The 21865-nt window shown below is 40.4% G+C and overlaps 1 protein-coding gene across 1 annotated transcript; it reads left to right on the forward strand.

Moving 5' to 3' along the window:
- Positions 1–1267: 1267 nt before the first annotated feature.
- On the forward strand, positions 1268–21193 carry BIRC3 (baculoviral IAP repeat containing 3). The gene is made up of 9 exons (XM_079788728.1): positions 1268–1376; positions 5131–8593; positions 8678–8777; positions 10368–10446; positions 11483–11531; positions 13615–13857; positions 17578–17832; positions 18095–18136; positions 18246–21193. The coding sequence occupies exons 2-9, from the start codon at positions 7744–7746 to the stop codon at positions 18437–18439; spliced, it is 1812 nt and encodes a 603-aa protein (XP_079644854.1). The 5' UTR covers positions 1268–1376; positions 5131–7743; the 3' UTR covers positions 18440–21193.
- Positions 21194–21865: the final 672 nt, after the last annotated feature.

Below are 21865 nucleotides of genomic sequence, written 5' to 3' on the forward strand. Positions count from 1 at the left end.
GGGGAAATAAGCGTTTTTCAAAATACGTTTGGTGGGTACATGATCAAAGGCGTGTAAGGCCCGCACCGTGTTTCCATCATCTCAAAGCTGAACTGAAATGGCTTATAGCTTTGAGCTCCGCAGGCTCCAAGGTGGAGTGAAATCTCTACACCAGTGATGGCGAACCTATGACACGTGTGTCAGCACTGACACGCGTAGCCATGTCTGATGACACGCGGCCGCATGCCGAGGATGAAACATTTGCCGCTCCTGAGGATGAAACATTTGCGACTAGAGTCTTGGAGTTAGTTTTTTCCTCAAAGTGACACACTACCCGAGTTATGCTCAGTTTTTTGGCGAAGTTTGACACACCAAGCTCAAAAGGTTGCCCATCACTGCTCTACACCGTGGTATACAGACCAACTTCATCTTTCTGATAAAATTCCCGCTGAAACGGAGGAGCTTATCCCAGCTGCGGCGAGCGCCCTGGGCGTCCCTCTTAAAGACTCCATGAGTTACACTGTGGGCTCTGCTTCTGTTCCCGATTTCCTGGGATCTCCTGGAAGGCAGGAAAGCCCAGGGGGCTCCCCAGTTCACGGGCTCTCCCGGCTCACTCTGTCCTGGACAAGGTGGGTCCACGCCCTGCGGAGACAGACCGGGAGGCCGAGGAAGGCCAGGCCGCGCAGGGAGACCCAGAGGCCCAGGTTCGGGGGGATGCCGCCTTCGCTCAGGTCTTCCTGGTGAGACAGAAGGCGGCCTTCTTTACAGACAGCTCCACCCCAGGTGGAAAACAGCCCCCCGGCCAGCCAGCCAAAAGAAGTTTCGGTGCAGGAAGCTAGTAAGGTGGTCTCCGTCTTTAAAGGAGTAAAAAACAAACTGAAAAGGAGCATCAGGCCATCTTTTTGCATGCCACTGCATTTCCACCCATGCCTTCCTTTCTCAATTAGAACAAAAAGTTAAACATTATCGTGAAGGTTTCACAAAATTCCGTGTGTGTGTGTTTAAATAGACATGCGAGGTGGACCTTTTCCAATCAGGCTGATCACCGATCATCTTCTCTCCCCGGGTTATCAATATTTCCTCTGATCCAGGACCAACGAAGCAAAGCAATTTCAGTAAACGCCCCCCGAATAGGCTCCGGTGAAGAAACAGTCGTGCTTTTGGGTCACGGAAATCCCCGAGGAAGGGGAAGTGGCTGCGGTTCGCACCCTGGAGTTCCCCTGGCCGGGAGGAAAGCACCCGCCGCCGGGGGCGTGGGGAGCGCGGCGGGGCGGGGGCGGGGGCGGGCGTGACCATTAAAAGGCGGCGGGAGACGGCAGCCCGCACGGAGCCGCCGGCCCACGGGTGTCACCGAGGAGGCCCAGGTCCCGCCGGCGCACCGCGGCCCGGGGCAGCAGGTGGGTGACGGGCTGCAGCGAGGCCGTGCGCGCGCAGGTGCGCGAACCCTCTCCCCCGCCCCCCCCTCCCCCCCGGGGAGGGGACGCCTTGTTGCTCCGCTTAGAGGCGCGCGGGGCCGCGGAGGCGGCCGAGGGTCGGCGGGGTGGCGCGGTCATCAAACACCGCTGCAGGGCCCAGGGGTCCGCTCCAGGTCGGCGGGCCAGGGACACGCAAAAGAGTGGGTCCCCCGCGAGCCGGGCGTCTTTTCTCTTCGCGGTCCACCCACGGGAGGCGCTGGGCGCGGGCCGCAGGGTTCCCGGGCGCGAGGGGTGCCGGCGGCCCGCGCCGCCTTCAGCCGCGCTCCCTTGCCGTCCGCCTTCCTGCCGGGTGCTCAGTTCTCTCTTCCTTTTGGGGCGAGCCCGTGGGCTGGGGAAGCTTTGCTGTTTGGTTTACTTTGCTCGCCAGGAGGTATCACCAGGCCTTTGAGTATGCCGACTAAGCCTCAGAACAGAGCCCCGAAGCATCGTAAGGTCTCAGTAAAATATTCAATGAATAAATGGAGGAATGTTTCCAAGTGGTGGCAGGAAGCCGATTTTTGATAGTTTTCCTGGTGATCAATATGGAAATTCTGTAGTGCTCTTAACTTTAGTAAAGGGCTGGAGGCATTTGCCTTATGCTAACAATAATATTAACTTCGTTTGCTGTTATTTATTGCTAACATTAGATGTTGCTGATACCTAGTATATGCTAGCACCTCCTCTGAAGACTTCACAGGTGTTCTCACAATCTTAAGCAGTTACCATAATTAGCCCTATTGACAGGGAGGAAACTCAGGCTCAGGGAGATTTAATTGCCCAAGGTTACACACCCTGGTCAGGGGAGACTGAATGGTATTGGAAACCCAAGATGTTTGACTGCAAAGCCTGGTATTGAACCATCACTGTGCAGACTTTGTGGTCATTAATATAAAATTGATATCCTTAACACGATGCAAATGAGGGTGTTGTGGTTATGGGGGGCTCAGTCAAGTTTGCCAACATTCATTTCTTCAACAAAAAGTCTTAGTGTCTGCATTATATGCCAGGCTGGGTGGATATTGTGGTTGGGAGAGCCGGTACAAAGTTGAAACATAGTTCTGATGTAAAGGAGCTCACAGTCTAGGGAGAGGCAGGAAAAAAAAAAAGCAAATTCATCCTACAGTGTCGGAGATATGGATATACTAAGTGCCCCAGAGGGGAGAGACACCCAGCAGCTCTGGGCTCAGAGAGGTTGCTCACTGGAAATGACAAGAGTAAAAAGAGAAGAGGTTGGGGACTTGAGCCAAACCGAGAGGGAAAGAGGAAATCCAATAGTGAGGTATCCAAATCCAGGGGAACAGAGTATTTTAAGAGGAAGTGGGCTCCGGTGTAAAACACAATTTCCACTGGTTTTGGCAAAGAAGCTGGTTTTATAAATGTTGAGATTAGTTTTAAGTGGTGCTGGCTAAAGCCAATTATAGTGGGAGACCTTAACCATAGACACTTACTTGTTCAATGCACTTGGCTGTGAAAAGAAGGTGAGATAACAGGATAGTTGCTGGAGTGGAAAGTGGGGGGTTCAAAGAGGATTTTTTTGGTTTGTTTTTATTTGAAAACTGGGACAGACTTAAGCATGCTTGTTATATTGAAGGGAAAGAGCCAGTAGAGAGTGAGAGTTAAACAAAGGAGGGGGATGAGGTTAAGAGCAAGATTTCTGAGGCAGTGGCCGGCGGCCGTGGGGAGGGGGGTGTAAAGGGGCAAGCGTGGTTATCTGAAGTAGCAAGTAGGTCGTGAGCGACAGAAGGCAAAGCTGTCTCCTGAAAGCAAGATGGAGAGCAGTGGAGGAGAAACGTGAGCACACTGAAGGTTTAGAAGAGTTGCGTAGGGCCGTGGGATAGGAGCTGACCAGGGGTAAGCAGAATTGTTAGGAATGGTGACGGGCCGGCACGGTGGTGCCTGAAGTCCAGCTGGTCCCAGTCTGCAGATCTCCCCCAGCATTTGGAAGTCTAGGTGTTGGAAATGGTTAAGACAGTTTGAACTGATCCAGGGTTGGCATCTTGGCAGATTTTTTGTGTATATGTTGTCATTTTCCATAAACATATGCCTTCTTTCCACACCAAAGCTTCTTTAGGTAAGGTCTGGGGTAGGGGACTTCTTTTCTGCCAAGGGCCATTTGGATAACATCATTCACAGGCCATACAAAATTATCAGTTTAAAAATTAGCCCAGTATATTTGGTCAAACATTTAATTAACTCACCCCTGATGCCTTGGCAGGGCCAGGCCCAATGATTTCAAGGGCCTTAGACAGCCCGTGGGCCAGATGTTCCCCACCCCTCGTGTAAGGGATTTGCGATCTCAGACACACAGGGGCCAGGCAAGTGATATAAATGAACAAAACGGTGGGTGTCTCTTTTAAACAAAAACACGCATGTTAACATGAAGGAATGTTCTTCCTTTCCACAAAGAAATATGGTATTCTCATTTTTCTCTAAACACGCGTTCCTCTTTGTCTCCCTTTCATTTTGTTACTTTTGATAGATACAGGCATTAGGACAGTTGCACTTTCCTCGTAATTCTACTATAAGAAATCAGGGGAGCCAGCTCCGTGACAAATAGCATCTGACAGTCAGTCTCCATACCGAGGAGTGAAAGTGCGGTGCCAAACTGGAGAGCACGCGCCCTCTCTGCAAGGGGCAGTCCTGCTCAGAGCTGGCGGGTTGTTGCCATGCAGGAATTTAGACCCCATGTGGCCAGATCTTCTAATTTTTCTAACATTCTAAACTAGGGAATGTTATGGGAAGTCTCTTTTAAAAAATGTTGGTAATTAACTAAAACATGTAAAAATACCGTGGTCCTACCCTGGCCAGTGTGGCTCAGTTGGTTGAGCATTGTCCCGTAAAGGTTGCTGGTCAGATTCCTGGTCAGGGCACATGCCCAGGTTGCCAGTTTGATCCTCAGTTGAGGTGTGGGTGGGAGGCAACTGATCAATGTTTCACTCTCATATTGATTTTTTTTTTCTCTCTCTAATCATTAAAAAGATATAAAGCCCTAACCAGTTTGGCTCAGTGAATAGAGCGTCGGCCTGCGGACTGAAGGGTCCCAGGTTCCATTCTGATCAAGGGCATGTACCTTGGTTGCGGGCACATCCCCAGTAGGGAGTGTGCAGGAGGCAGCTGATCGATTTTTCTCTCTCATCAATGTTTCTAACTATCCCTCTCCCTTCCTCTCTGTAAAAAATCAATAAAATATATTTTTAAAAAGATATAAAAATTTAACAAATAAAAATACTGTGGTCCAAAAATGTACTTATTTAGAAAACTGGTGACTTTCAAACAAGGCATACAGATTAATTAACAGCATTGTATCAATGCTAATTTCCTGGTTCCTATAATTGTACTATGGTTATGTAAGATGTTAACTTTGGGGAAGTTGAGTACATGGTATGTGGGAACTGTTATTTTTGTAAGGTTTCTCTAAGTATAAGTTAATTTTAAAATAAAAAAGTTAAAAAATTAGTAAAACATTATAGTTAATTGTGTGTAAGCCAAACATAATACCTCTACTGGCTTCCCATTTGAGCTCTCTGGTTTTTGTCTGTGATTTCTTGGCCTCTGCCATGTGTAGTATAGCACCTTGTACACAGTGGACAATCAGCAAATACTGGTGCTCTATTTTAGAGAAAATATTTTTTAAAAATATCATTGTATTCTATGAATTATTTGACTTTTAAAACTGTCTCTCTCTCTTTTTAAACAGGTTTTACAAAGGAAGCAAACTGTTTTACTTCTTTTAGATTTTTTTCCATTTTTTTTTTCTATAAATCAAAACAGCTCAACATGGAGGCCTAAAATCCTTAAAGGGACTTAGTCTAATCTCCGGGAGGTAGTTTTGTGCATGAATAAACAAATTAAGTAGTTAATTAGAGTTTGTGGCATCCAAAGAATGTTATCATTTAAAAAATATGATCTAGTTATGTGAAGTATAACAATAAAGTAATATTGAGTTTTTTTAATTTGACTGTGGAGAAGTGATTTTACTTGGGACACATTGTTGAAATACTCTTCAAAATTGGCTGAGCAATCTGGCTGCTGTGTAGACTAGAAAAACAAGTACCTATGTTTGTTAAAGATTTAGAAATGAATGACAGTTATCTAGAACAAAGAGTTAATATTCAACCCTCTGTTAAATTAGAGATATATGCAAACAAGACTTTTGACATGTTTAAAGATTTCTACAATGACAAAGAAATGTCAAGAACAAAACTTTTTGTTAAGTACAAGAAATTTAGACAGAGTAGGAAAGATGAACTTGATGATTGGTGAATAAATTATCTAATCATTGATAAGACTATTGGTATTTTAGTTTGTTCAAATGGACTATTATCTCTGAGATTGATAATAATAAGAATGATGGCTAGATGGTTACATTTTGATAAAGGAACAACCTTATTCAGAAGTAAAATTTACACAGAGACAAAAATAAACCCCAAGAAGGTGATATAACAATGTGTAAAATTTTTGACCAGTGAAAAACTGAAATTAGATACAATAACTCACCTTTGAGATATGGGTGTGTGTTTTTTTGTTTTGTTTTTTTGCCACCTGGAAATAAAGCATTACAGTCTGCAGTGGAAAATCCCAGTATAAAAACAAAAAAACAAAAGAAAGAAAAGAAAGATCCCAACAGGAAACCGTGCTTACAAATTACTGCTAGAAAAACCATGATGACTTGTTTATTGGTCATTGCTGATATTATTGATGCAGGACCTATTCACTAGTAGCTAGTCAATAGAGATATTCTGAGTTTTTAGGTCTCTGCTGTTCAAAAGGAGTGGATTGTCACAAAGTAAATTTATTATTATTTTGTCTTGATAATTTCCAGTTCAAGGTGTGCTGTCTGTGGAATATTTTCTGACCATGCCTTATTTGTACCATTTGGCTATCCATCTTAGCCTATAGACGTGGCACTTTTGATTGCCTTAAAACTAAACCCACTATCAGAGTGGAAGATTTGATGTCAGCTCCCAACAGCATGAAGCTGAGTTTCGGAGACCCACTGAGCAAATAAAATAGAATGTCTAATTTGCTAAATAATATCTAAGGGAATCACTATTGCAAAGCAACCAGGTTCCTGACTATTTATGAGAAATAATTATTCTTTAATAAATTTTAAAATCAGGCCTTAAGATGTCTTATCAGTTAATTCTGTTACTACCTAAGCTCTATCTGGAAGAAAAGTTTGGATTGCTTTGTTCTCCTTATTAAAATGATTGTAGGAAGAAAAATTACTTAATCTGAGCAAGATTTGGGATATACTATATTTCATTGAATCTAAGATGTCATCCTATATAATAAAGGGCTAATATGCAAATTGACTGAATGGCAGAACAACTGGTCACTAGGATGCACACTGACCACCAGGGGGCAGACACTCAATGCAGGAGCTGCCCCCTGGTGGTCAGTGCGCTCCCACAGGGGGAGTGCCACTCAGCCAGAAGCTGGGCTCACAGCTGGCAAGTGCAGCGGTGGTGGTGGGAGCCTCTCCTGCCTCCACAGCAGCGCTAAGGATGTCCGACTGCCGGCTTAGTCGGACATCCCCTGAGGGCTCCCAGATTGGGAGAGGGTGCAGACCAGCCTGAGGGACACCCCCCCCCCAGTGCACGAATTTTGTGCACCGGGCCTCTAGTCAATTATAAGGTATATCATAATTTTTTATGTACCTCTAAGAAATAAAAATGCTGCTAATTAAAATACAATATGGCATTAATTTTAAGATACCTCTTGATAACAGATATTAAAACATGCATCTTAGAATCAGTGAACTATGGTACTGCATTCTTTTTCTCTTATGCCTTCTACCGCCCCCCCCCCCCCCACTACCAAATTTCACAATCTAAATAAAGCAAAACAAACATCGAGTATTTATTTTCTGTAGAGTACTTATCAAGCATAACTTTCCACCATGGGAGCAAGCTAGCTGTGGGAGTCAGACATTTTATCGTTAGGCTGGCTGAACGTCACTGAAGCGTTCTTCCATTGACCTACCTGTTGACACTAAAGGGCATCTTGCTGACCTAAAGCTCTCTACACTTACCAAGGGTTTGCATTTTCATCACAAGGTACTATAGAGCGTCATGCTTACATTGTCTGATCATACAAAGGTGCTGCTATGCATAATTGTTCCTTAAGATGTATCAATGCAGGATTTTGATCTCGCTGTGCTGAAACCCTGAAGACATAGGAGAAAAAAGGACAAAATATTTCCGTTCTAGGTGTTCAACCTAGAACTAAAACTAGAAAAATCAAAGCTATGCACAAAACTACCTCCCTAGAGAAAGACTAGTCCCTTTTCCTCCCCATCCATTTCTTCATGAACATAGTAGAAAATAGCGCATTCTTATCAAAGTTGATGAAAAGCACCAACATGTCTGAAATGAAATACGACTTTTCATGTGAACTATACCGAATGTCTACATACTCGACTTTCCCCGCTGGTGTTCCTGTCTCAGAGAGGAGTCTTGCTCGCGCTGGTTTTTATTACACTGGTGTGAATGACAAGGTCAAATGCTTCTGCTGTGGCCTGATGCTGGATAACTGGAAACAAGGAGACAAACCTATTGAAAAGCATAAGAAGTTGTATCCTAGCTGTGGCTTTGTTCAGAAACTAAACTCAGGTAACATTTTGGGAGCCACCTCTCCGCTTAATTTGCCTTCCTCGGGAACAAATTCCACACATTCAGTATTTCCAAGCTCGGAAAACAGTGGTTATTTCAGTGGCTCTTATTCAAGCTTTCCCTCAAGTCCTGTAAACGCCGAACCAAATCAAGATCTGTCTGCCTTGAGAAGTCCCAACCACTGTATAATGAATACGGAAAACGCCCGGTTACTTACTTTCCAGACGTGGCCATTGACCTTCCTGTCGCCGACAGATCTGGCAAAAGCAGGTTTTTACTACATAGGACCTGGAGACAGAGTGGCTTGCTTTGCCTGTGGTGGGAAATTGAGCAATTGGGAGCCAAAGGATGATGCTATGTCGGAACACCTGAGACATTTCCCCCAATGCCCGTTTTTAGAAAGTCGGCCTCAGGACACTTCGAGATACAGTGTTTCTAATCTGAGCATGCAGACGCAGGCCGCCCGTTTCAGAACGTTCTGTAACTGGCCCGCTAGTGTTGGAGTTCATCCTAAGCAGCTTGCAAGTGCAGGTTTTTATTACATGGGTAAGAAACTCAATCTAAAAAATTCAAAATGTTTTATACATTTTAGTGGGCAAATTATAAGTTTTGGTGCAACATCAATTTTAGGTCACAATGATGATGTCAAATGCTTTTGCTGTGATGGTGGACTGAGGTGTTGGGAATCTGGAGATGACCCATGGGTACAACATGCCAAATGGTTTCCAAGGTAATTGTTTTGAAATTCTCTTTGCAAATGTGTGCCATTATTATGAGATGGGTTATATGTGTTTACCTTGTAGTCAGCTGTTAGTTGATTCTTTATTTCAAACATACATTTGTGAATAAGTTTAGGATGCATTGCTTAGAAAAATAATTACTTAAAATATTTTGTTGGAAATTTAAGACAAAGAAGAAATAAGTTTAGAATTTTTTGTATAATTAATATATATTTTAAAATAATATATGCTCATTATAAAACCAAAATCACATGTTGTAAACAAGTACAGAGACAAAAAAAAAATTAAAATGTCCAGAACTCAACCTAAAGATGGCTACAGCTACCATTTTAGTGAACATCCTCCAAAATCTCTTTATGCATATGTACATATAGGGTGTCCCCCAAAAATGTATACACTTTGAATAATTATAAAGGCAGTGTATGTTAAAACACATTTCATTTTCAAAATTGAGCTATCAACTGTTGAAGTGTTTTGGGACACTGTATATAGATAAATGTATATAATTTCTCTACATGAATTATATATATTGTTTTGAGGCTCTTTTTCAATCAGTTTTATATCTTGGACGTATTTCCATTCATTCAACATTCAATAATATTAATCGGCCATCTATTGCCAGGCATTGTTCCAGGCACTTAAAATACTCAGTGGGACAAAACCAAGACTTATGGTTTCCTACTGATTTTACAGCAGGAGAGGGCAGACAATATAACCTTAATAAAGAAGTTCTGTAGCATTTTGGAAGGTAATAAGTACTATGGATAAAAAGAAAACAGAGCAGGGTAAGGGAGATCAGAAGTGCCAGACAGGTTGCAATATTAAGTGGGGTGATCAGGGTACATATAGACCCATCGCATTTAGCTTTTTGATCACTACCTCGCTTTTTATTATCATGTCTTATATACTTTTGATTATTCCATACTTGTTTACACTCTCATTTTTTATTAAAATCAGGTGGCCTATAATTATATTTTTCATGGTCAAAACTTTTAGTATTTTTAATGTTGATTACTAAACTTGGCATCCTAACTTCTTTTCATTACATAGGCTTTTTAAAATATAAAACTGTATCTTCATTTGCAGCAACATAGTGCTCCCCAAATATTTCACATTTCAAAAATTATGAAGGGATAAAGAATACTTTACATAGATGTCTTAAAAAGTGCTGCTTTTTGTGAATATGTAAAAAGAATGGTAAATTTGCTTTGGTAGTGTCATGAATTAATTTTGTACTTAAATTTGACAATGGATGTGTATTATCGAGGAAATGTCAAACTTGTGAATATCTGACTTAATAGAAGATATGTTTAGCTTCCCCATTCTTTCTTCTTGTCCCCCTTTGTATATATTTTCATCTTTTAAGCAGATAAAGCTAATTTATGAACAGTATTACCAGGTACAGCCTTCTTGCTTACATCCTCTTGCCTTTGACTTCAGTGTCTCTTAACAACACTTCCCATATGCTACATGAATAGTCAAATGGTTATATGCATATTTGTGTTAATTTAAAATGTTTAGCAGCCTACAAATGGCCAGATTCAAATAACTCCTCAAACTTAATTTTGTTTACATTTTAGGTGTGAGTACTTGATACGAGTTAAAGGACAAGAGTTCATCAGTCGAGTTCAAGCCAATTACCCTCATCTACTTGAACAGGTAGGGACTTTTTTTTTTTAATCGTTGGTTAACAACAGATAAATTATTTTATAATAGAGAATAGTATTTTACTACAAAGGCAAGACTTGCTTTAAAAATACGTTTTCTACCCTGGCTGGTGTGCTCAGTGGTTAGAGTGTCAGCCCGCCCACCTAAGGGTCTCCAGTTGGATTCCCAGGGAAGGGCATGTACCTAAGTTGCAAGTTCAATCCCTGGCCCCGTCAGTCGACATCGATGTTTCTCTCTCTCTCTCCTTCTCTCCTCCTCTCTCTTCTTCTTTCTTCCCCTCCCTCCATCCCATCCACTCTCTAAAAATAAATGGAAAAAATGTCCTTGGGTAAGAAATACGCCCCCACCCCCCTAAAAAGTTTTCTTTTTTACAACACCCAGCATGATCTTAGAGTACTATTTTTAGGATAAAAACAGATTCAGAATTAGAAACCTCCTGAAAAATAATATTTAAGTTATATTTCTCTCCAAGCATTTTTCTAAGGAAGTTGCAATAAAATTATTTGAGGGAAAAAAATTGGGTGGAGGGGATAGTAGAATTATAATGGTTTACTATATTAATTTTTCTTTAAAAGATTTGAGAAAGAGAATTGTATTGCTCTTTCTAATCTTCCTGGAAAAGCAAATAAGAATTTATATAGTAGTTTGAGGACCAAACACTTTCTAAGGATAGCATATGGAACTCATATAGGGTCCAACTTATCCCAAAGGGTGATCCAGGAAATGTAAGATATTTGGGATGAAAGGCAAACAATGATTTTCATAGATCGCTGAAAAGATCTAGCCCTTCTCCTGCCTTAATAAAAATAGAATTTATATGTTAATATATATATACACACATACACAAAGAAATGCTATTAGTTTATGGCTTAGGAAATTACTGCTGAAAATAGTGCTTTTGACATAAAAAATTATTTTGCCAATAAACAAGTCAGTAAGTTGAATAAAACAGGCCTCTTGATTTATTTTTGTTGCAATGGATAGGATAAGATTTATATTTTAATTTTATACCTTTTCCCCCCTGTAGCTGTTATCTACTTCAGACAATCAAGAAGATGAAAATGCAGAGTCACCAAGTATGTACAATGATAATAATTGCCACATTTAAATAGAACCACTTGGTACTGTTAAGATAGAAATTTGATAATAGTTATAATATACTCGAGGTCCGATGCACGAAATTCATGCACAGGGGATGGGGGAGCCCCTCAGCCCAGCCTGCACCCTCTTGTAATCTGGGGCCCTTCAGGGGATGTCTGACTGCTAGTAGGGATTGGGCCTAAACCAGCAGCTAGACATCCCTCTTGCAATCCATGACCACTGGCTCCTAACTGCTCACCTGCCTGCTCACCTGCCTGCCTGATTGCCTCTAACCACTCACCTGCCTGCCTGATCACCCCTAACCACTTTGCCTGCCTGCCTGATGCCCCTAACTGCTCGCCTGCCTGCCTGATCACCCCTAACTGCCTCTGCCTCAGCCCCCGCACCCGGAACCCGGGCTTCCCTCCCTCTGCCCTGCCACAGGCACCCGGGACCCGGGAGGCACCACCCAGGCCCCAGCTTTGTCAGGAAGGACGTCCAGAAGATGCCTGGTCTATCCGGTCTAATTAGCATATTACCCTTTTATTAGTATAAATATTTGTGGTATGATTTATAATTTACAGTACATTTTCAAATATATTAAATTGGTATTTCTCAAACTTTAGGGCATATCATAATTGCCTAAGGAACTTTAAAAAATATTACAGATTTCTAGTCTCCATTTCAAACCTACTGAATTAAATCATAGTTATCTAAGGGCAGGGCTTGAGCATCTGTTGTTTTAACAAACTACATACATCCAGCCTAACCCTTGTTCTCAGACCAGTGTGGGAACAGATGCACTGTAACATTAGCTTGCTCACATATTCTTTCCATGAAATGGAGAGGGTAGAAAATATTATTTTCAAATAGAGACTCTGAGGCTCAGAGAGGTGAAGTGATCTGTCCATCACCTTAAACCTAAAAGGTGATAGAGCCTATATTGGAACAAGCGCTTCTATTCTATTATCTAGTGTTCAGTTAAAAGTCAATGAATATTTATTGTGTATCTGTTCTTCTGAGGATAGGCTAGAGAACAGGATAAACATAACTCTTGTTCTCATGAGCTAATAGGCAAAGGGATATGGACAAATACATAGATATGAGAGAGGGATGTGGTGGGAAAGGTAAGTGTGCTCTGAGAGTGCATGAGGAAAGATCAAAAAGGCTTCAGATTAGAGGAAGTATTGGTCTTACCATAGAATCACAGGGACCAATAGGAGTTAACCAAGTGACAAAGGGAAGAAAGAATATTCCAGGCAGAAAGAACAGCACATGAAAGACTTCAGTGACAAAAGAGAACAGGCACATTTGAAGAACTGAACAAAACTCTGTGTGGCCAGAAGTAGGACTTGCAAACAAATGAATGAATGAATCAGGTCAGCAGTGAGAGTAGCCAGCACTGTAGGCAGAATTTGTGACTTCTGGACTAGAGTATAGAATACAAATGAGTAAATGGTGAGAAATCCATCAGTTTGCAACTCCGGGGCTAGAGTGTACAGTACAAATGAACAAGCGGCGAGAGATGAGGATGAAGAAGTAAACAGGGTCCAGAGATGGTGTGAGATCTTACACGCCACAATCCTAAGGACAACAGAATTGTTGGTGGAATTTAAGGAGTGTGACATAATCAGATTTCTGTTTTTAAAATGTCACTCCGGCTGCAATGTTGAGAACGAACTAGGTGGGAGCAATAATGAAAGAGGCCATTGTAGTAATAAAGGTGAGCGATGACAATGGCCTCTTTTGGAAATATGTGAAGCATATTTGATTTAGAAAGCTCATTTGTTCATTCAACATGGGAAAAAAAGGACCTCTGTTCTGCTGGGGGTGATCCCTGACATTCCGTCTCATACTCGTAGTTATGCCGGATAAACCATATTTTGTATCTGAATACAATATTCCATATTCTTATTCTAGTGACTGAATGTACTTATCATTATTTTAAATTTAATGAAGTTAATACAAGATAGTAACTTTATGTTTCTTGGGCTCTATGTTTTTGAAAATTGTAATAACTTTTAATTTAAAAAATATAGAGATTATCCCAATATGTGTTAAATTCTTTATTCCATATAGTTATTCATTATGGACCTGGAGAAAACCATTCGGAAGATGCGGTCATGATGAATACACCTGTGGTTAAAGCTGCTTTGGACATGGGCTTCAGTAGAAGGCTGGTAAAACAGACAGTTCAGAGTAAAATTCTAACAACTGGAGAGAATTATAAAATCGTCAGTGATCTTGTATTAGATTTACTTTATGCTGAAGATGAAATAAGAGAAGAGGAGAAAGAAAGAGCAACTGAGGAAGAAGAATCAGGTACACATATTTGTTAGTACAGTCTCTATTTCCATAAGAATTTGATGTCACTGCAGATATATAAGTTATTGAAAATAAACTCATAGTCAATTCAATCAGATTTGTCTTACGATTAGTATTCTGAAGAATTTCTTCACATTAAAATACATTTGAATTGCTTAGTAAATTGAAATGTATATACTTAATGAGAGCATTTTCCCCCCTGCTTTTTCTTAATTTATATTTTTATTCTGGGTAGTTGATTATGCATGTAATTCTTGGCATGTTTTTAACCTCAGGCCAGTTGCTTGCTTTAAATTGAGATGGGATCAGTAACAATTATTAATTTTAATATCGGCATAATAGTATGTCTTAGCTTGCGACTATAAATTAATGTACAAATTATGATGAAGTCTCCTACCTGCCTATACAAGAGCTGAGTTTCCCTTCCTAGTGTCCGTCTAGTATTTAGGGGAGTCCTAAGATAGTACGGTTTCACATTCTCTCGAGACAACTTACCCATGTCCTTCCATACTAGCTTTGTCTACTACTCTATTGCCTTTACTATATTGCCTTTCACCAAAACTCTTCCGGTCTCAACTGGTTGCTTTCACTGCTCCCATCACTGTGGCCTAGACCCATGGTAGGCAAACTCATTAGTCAACAGAGCCAAATATCAACAGTACGATTGAAATTTCTTTTGAGAGCCAAATTTCTTAAACTTAAACTTCTTCTAACACCACTTCCTCAAAATAGACTTGCCCAGGCCGTGGTATTTTGTGGAAGAACCACAGTCAAGGAGCCAAAGAGCCGCATGTGGCTCGCGAGCCAGTTTGCCGACCACGGGCCTAGACAAAGAGATGATCTCTCCTTTTGCCACTCTTCCCCAAGCACAGACCAGTTCTGAGAGTCCTTTCAACATAGCTAAAAACAGACTGTAACTGTTACAAGCTCTTCCTGGAGATTTAGGGATAACAGAAGAAGCACTATGGCACAAAAGGCTCTTGGTTCCCTGAAGCCCATCCTCACAAATCTCTCTTCCTAGCTTTTGGTTTATCTCTGCATGGCTCTGGCCATTTATACTAATGACCAGGAAAGCATGTTTTCCCTAATCAAGGTTCAGGTCCCCAAATATCCACTAAGCCCAGAAGGAGAAAAGAGGTTGCCCCTTATTCTTATTCCCAAGGCCATCTGGGATCTATTTCTTCCCAGGATGATTGACAGTGAGATTGTTTACTCCATTCCTGAGTAAACCTACTCTTGCCCACTAAGGTGGCTTTGCCTTCTGACCAACCCAGGCAAACATATCAGACTACAGTAATACAGCATTATTTATTTACCAAAGTGTGAGTTATAGCCTTACACACCACCAAATTCAGCGGCAAGATAGTACAAGTTCATCTCTGCCCACCCTACTCAAGTTCTCTTTTTCACTGTGAAGTGAAGATCAGGCTGCAAGTCTTTCCTTGTATACAGCCTTCTCAGTTTTGGCCATTGGTCATCAGTGAACAATTGCTCAAAGAAGAGAACATCCATCTCCACAATTGTTTATAGACTCCATGAAGTCTAAAGCTATCCAGCTATAAAATATTTGTTTCCTCTGAAGAAAATCAATGAAGTCTCCAGATATAACCCCAAAGTCAACAACCTATATATATAAAAGGCTAATATGCAAAGTGTCCCTGCAGGAGTTCGACTGGGAGTTATATCATTTGCTATGACATGCATTGACCACCAGGGGGCGGTGCGGAATGAAGGAAGGCCCCACCTGGCAGCTGGCAGCTGGGGAAGGGAGGCTCTGGCCAACAGCCGGAAGGCCCTGATCAGCCCTAATCGCCGGCCAGGCCTAGGGACCCAGCCTGTGCACAAATTTCGTGCACCGGGCCTCTAGTATATACTAATATGCATTGTCAAAAAGATCCCTTCGCCCTAACTGGTTTGGCTCAGTGGATAGAGTGTCGGCCTGCAGACTGAAGGGTACCAGGTTCCATTCTGATCAAGGGCATGTACCTTGGCTGCGGGCACATCCCCAGTAGGGAGTGTGCAGGAGGCAGCTGAATCAATGTTTCTCTCTCATCGATGTTTCTAACTCTCTATCCCTCTCCTTTCCTCTCTGTAAAAAAGCAATAAAATATATATTTTTAAAAAAGATCCCTTCTCAAGTTCAACATTATATCCACACTACCCACATAGTGTCTGCATTCAAGAAATGTTTTTTGAATGAGTGAATGAAAATACTTCCATTTAGGTTACTGATTATTTTAAAGTTTTCCAAGAACAGTGGGTAATTTCTTGACAGGTGTGTAAATAAAGAGGAAATTAAGGGTATTTTTCCAGAATAAAAGAATAAAATGCTTCTAAGGTATTTTCACCTCTTAGAAGCCAGAATATAGTCTGTGACTTTGAAATAAGACTTTTTCATACAGCCACTAGCAATCCAATTTTAGACATCTTAAAGAATTTCAGAAAATTGATTACATTAGGTTAACTAACATGTAATTAGAAAAATTAATCATAGATTGAGAAACTAATATATTTCAACATCAAGTTGTAAATTATATTTTAATTTTCTAATATATCACTATTTCTCTAACATAGATAATTTAACAGAATAAATTAAGTTCTAATTCTCTCCCTCTATTACTTCTTTGTTCCCATTGCTCTTTAAATTACTAAGGCTTGGTTGTTCATTTGTTCAATCTGTATTTTTGGAGCATTGATCTTGTGCCAGATACTGTTCTAGGTTCTGGTCCTTTTCTCATTTATTCTCAGAGCTTCAGTTATCTTGAAAATGTATCTCTCTAACCTTGACTTTTTTACTAAACCCTGTATTTTATTATTTATTAAATGGTTCTATTTTTGTGTTCTATTACCTGACAAAGTCAGTGCTTCTAAAATCTAGAAATCTCTCCCAAATACGTCTTTAGACAACCTAACTTCTGTTATTAGTTACTTCATAGAAATAGCTTTATGGATCATGGTAAAACTATATGATAATTATTAAATTTAGAATAAGAGGTAATAAAATTTCAGAGCTTCAAAACAGGAAACATTTCACCAGTAGATAAAAAAATCTAGATCTCAGAGAATACAATGATCCTAAATGACAGGAATGTGTCATTGACAAGTAGCATTTAGTTTTCAAAATGCTCTTAGTGTCTTTCCCCTTTTACTGCAAAATATTTAGGTAATGGCAATATCATGTCTAATTTAGGAAAATAATTAAAAATTCCATCTTAAAATGGTAATTGGTAATTTAATAAAAATATTCTATCATTTAAATATCTTTACTATTTTTTCCCAGTTTCACTAAATAGAAATTTCAATTTTATTAGTTCTAAATTCTATTTTATAGCAGTATTGCCAAATGGTCGAGAGCACAGATTATGATGCCAAACTGCCTTGGTTTGACTTTTGCTAGTTGTGTGTAATTTACTTGCCACATTGTGCCTCTGTTTTCTCATCTGTTAAATTAAGATACTAGTATCTACCTCAAAGGGCTGTTGTGAAGATGAAATGAGTAAATACACGCTCAGTGCTTACCACAATGCTCAGTGTTAGTCTGTATTATAAGTAACATTGTTATTAGGCACAGGGGATTGGGTACCCCCAAACCTAGCAATCAACTTTAATGCCTGATTATGAATTATGGTCATTTTCCCCCCCATTCAGTTATATGTGTAGGTCTGGAAGGAAGTTTGTGAACAGAGATTTAACATGTTTGTGTTCTTTTTCATAAAGATGATCTGTCATATATCCGGAAGAATAGAATGGCACTTTCTCAACATTTGACTTGTGTGGTTCCAATCCTGGATAGTCTACTAATTGCCGGAGTGATTCATGAACAAGAACATGATATTATTAGACTGAAAACGCAGACACCTCTGCAAGCAAGAGAACTGATTGATACTATTATAGTAAAAGGAAATTTTGCAGCCACCATATTTAGAAACTCTCTACAAGAAAATGACCCCACCTTATACAAGCGTTTATTTGGTGAGTGCTAGAAAATTACTTTTGAGAACTTTCTAGATCAATTGAAAATATGCTTAATAATAATTGTGATTATTGAAAATATCCAATCAAATGTATAAACTAATAATTTTACAGAAGACTAAAGACTTTTGTTGCCTTGACTTGATGACAATTATTTATAGCATTTGGCTGGAGTCTAAATTGTTACTTTAAAAATGTATATTCTGTGACTAAATATTAACCTTATTTGCCCTAGTGATGCTTTTTTCTTTTTCCCCCTTAGTGCAACAGGACATAAAGTATGTTCCCACAGAAAATGTTTCAGGTAAAATAGTATTAATGTTTTAAACCAATAGAAAACTTTATTTTCTTGGCTTTTCATTGGGAGAGAAGCACCTAATTGCCTTTTATTAAAAATTTATTTCTCTTGTTAGATTTACCAATAGAAGAACAACTGAGGAGACTACAAGAAGAAAGAACATGCAAAGTGTGCATGGACAAAGAGGTTTCCATAGTGTTTATTCCGTGCGGCCATCTAGTAGTATGCAAAGATTGTGCCCCTTCTCTAAGAAAATGTCCTATTTGCAGAGGTACAATCAAGGGCACAGTTCGTACATTTCTTTCATGAAGATGATCCAAAATTTTAGCATTATGGGTTAAATGTATTGTAATTTTAACTTTCATATTGCTTTAGTTTCCTTATTTTTTTTAAAAATTTCTTTACAACAGAAAATTTTGTTTTACACAAGTATAAATATGTTTATGTAAACATACAGCTAAACCATATAAACATATTTCAGATAGCAAGAGAATATGCTTTTGTTCTTGTGAACAAAAAATAGGGATAGCACTACAAGTACAATACTAAATCAAAATTTCAGCGCAATTGAAATTGTAAGTGAAGTAGAATTTAAGATTTGTTAATTAACCTTTCAGAATTTTAAATATTTTGGAGTTGTATTAAGAACCAAGAACATGGATCCTCTGTCTTTTTTGATAAGTGTCCTATACATAGAAGATCTTGATATTTGTTGAGTGACTTTTTATGGACATGGTGTTTTTGTAAAGAATTATGTGAGAAATGTTTTAATAAAGCAATCAGAATTACTCTTATTCTTAATATTTTTATTTCTATGATATCGGATAACTTAGGCATTCCTAGGCTCCTTCTTTACCAACTTAAAACCTCTTCAATATTGAACTACTAGAGGCCCAGTGCACGAAATTCATAAACTCGGTGGGGGGGTGGTGTCCCTCAGCCCAGCCTGCACCCTCTCACAGTCCAGGAGCCCTCGGGGGATGTCTGACTGATGGCTTAGGCCCACCTAAGCCATCAGTAGGCAGAAGAGGCTCCCATCACTGCCACTGCGCTCGCCAGCCACTGTGCTCGCCAGCCCAGCTCCTGGCTGAGTGGTGCTCCCCCTGTGGGAGCACACTGACCACTAGGGGGCAGCTCCTGCATTGAGCGTATGCCCCCTGGTGGTCAGTGCATATCATAGTGACGGGTCATTTAGCTGTTCGGTCGATTTACATATTAGCCTTGTATTATATAGGATAGTTTAGGTCCTATAATTTACGTATTAGCCTTGTATTATATAGGATAGTTTCTTTAAGATGTTCCATCATTTACACTTGTAGAGCACACCTGGCTTTAATTTATGGAATTCAATGGGATGTCTGATATGAAATCAAACAATCCTTCCAGTGTTTGTTTATTCATTTGTCTATTGATTCAGTCAGGAAGTCTTGTGCCAAACCTATCCATTGGGAAAAGTCCGTTTTATTCTCACTACTTTGGTATTAATTCTGGGACTTAGAAAGTACACTGGGTAGCAGCCCCTGGAACCAACAGGTAAATAAATATGTTCTATACTGCCAGTGCAGCAAAATTTCCTCATATGCATTACTTTTTGGTAACACATTCAAAGGATAATTCTCTATCCTTTGTTTCCTATAGAGTTATCAGGTCTTTAAAACCAGAAGTAACTCTATAGTGGGGAATACTTTTGGGGGGATAAGCAAAGGCCAGTTCTAGATGTATGCTAGGGTTGCGCAGGGGAAGATTAGGAACCAAGCAAGGGGGAGAGAATCCATCTCCTTATTCTGACACTAGGAGACGATTTCTTTGGGATATCACTGATTTTGCCTCTCTGTTCAAAGGCTCAGTTGGTTAGCCACATGCTAACCAAATGGTTCTCTTGGGGTACTAGCCTGTATTGTAATATTGCTTAGGTTATCTGTAACTCAGCTAAAGGATATAGAGATAGTACGTGCCTTTTTTGCAACACCTATTTTTTTAAAATCCGGTTCTTATTGCATACTACACATAGTATTTGAACTTTTCTATCTCCATTTTGTAAAACTATTGTTCATTTCTCATTGTAGTAATCTATAGCTAACATAACCAACTTACTTATTCAAACATTTTGTTATTTCCCTAAGTATTAGTTAAATTGAAATTTTGTTTTGGAAAAAATAAATCACTATAGCTAATACTGGTAGTTCCATTTTTGGCTGATTGATGTGTGGTAATTCATTTGACTCTCTCCAACTTCACTCCCCATCTAACCTGGCCTTCAGGTCTCAGAATTGGGTAGATAATTTAAACCTCAATATACAATCTACATATATAAAAGCCCAGCGACTGGAATGGCGGAATGACTGGTGGCTATGACGCTCACTGTGGCAGCCAACCAGCCTGATCTGGGCCCCGATGGGCCCCCCCTCACTGCCTGGCCCCTAGTCGGCCCCCAACACGCCGTCGGGGGCGGGGCTGGCCAGCCAACCGCCCGCGGCCCCTCCCCCCACCGGCCTGGCCTGATGAGTCCCCATCAGGGTGGGCCGGCTGGACCCCACCCATGCACGAATTCATGCACCAGGCCTCTAGTATATGTTATAATTCACAACTTTGCAGCAGGCTTAATGTCATACTTAGGTCATGCTCATTATAACTTCCACCCACACTTTTTATTCATTTCCTTATGTTACTTGACAATATTAGCTAAGTTCCTTTGTGGCCACAAGCAATGTCATTCAACCACATTCACCTGCTTCTGACATCTTGCACATCATAGCAGACAGTGTGGATGTTACTAAATTCCAGGCAAAACTATATACCTGCTCCTTATCAGCTTTGACATGGCCCTGTATAGTATTTAACCTCATTTTCTGTCACTTTCCCCTTGCTCACTATTTCCCAGCTATCTTGGCTTTAGTTTCTAAACATGACAAGCTCTTTTGCTTCAGGGTTTTTGACTGGAATGTTCTTTCAGTCACTCTTTCCATGACAAAGTCCTACTCATTCTTCAGGTCTCACTTAGCCTAGATGTTACTTCCTCAGAGAAGCTTTCTCTGACTTCTCCCACCTAAATTACATCCCTTAGACCAGTGGTCGGCAAACTGCGGCTCGGGAGCCACACGCGGCTTGCGAGCCGTGGTTTGCCGCTCTGTTGACTAATGAGTTTGCCGAACCACTGCCTTAGGGAAAAACACTTAAAAAACATTTTAATAATGTACTAATGTCTTTAACTTGAAGTCAAAACTTCTGGGTAAGGGTAATGCCTTACGCAGTGGTCGGCAAACTCATTAGTCAACAGAGCGGCAAACCGCGGCTCGCGAGCCATAGTTTGCTGACCACTGCCTTAGACTGTCTTTCAAATGGCCTTTTTATTACTCATAACACATCAGAGTTTGTGGCTATACACTTGCTTAACGTCATATTCTACCATCAAATCTTCCATGAGAAAGAGAACCATCTGTTTTGTTCACCAGTATAGTCTAGCACGTGACACAGAGCCTGGCATGAATAGGCCCTTATTTTTAAATTTTTTTATAGTAAAGGAAGAACAAGTAGACTCCCACGAGGGGAGGGGGAAAGATCTCACAGCATTCTCCCATGTGGGGAAGGGGAAAGAGTCCCCAAATAGGACCTTATTGAGTAAATGAATGAATGACTTTCTGTGAGTGGGGTTGGATGTGATAGAGATTTCTTCTTCCTTAATTACCACTGTTGAGAATCAAGGGCCAAATTTAGATATCAAAAGGAATTTTTAAG

The sequence above is a fragment of the Cnephaeus nilssonii genome (genome assembly GCF_951640355.1).
Source record: "Cnephaeus nilssonii genome assembly, chromosome: 13".
In the NCBI taxonomy this organism is placed as follows: Eukaryota; Metazoa; Chordata; class Mammalia; order Chiroptera; family Vespertilionidae; genus Cnephaeus; species Cnephaeus nilssonii.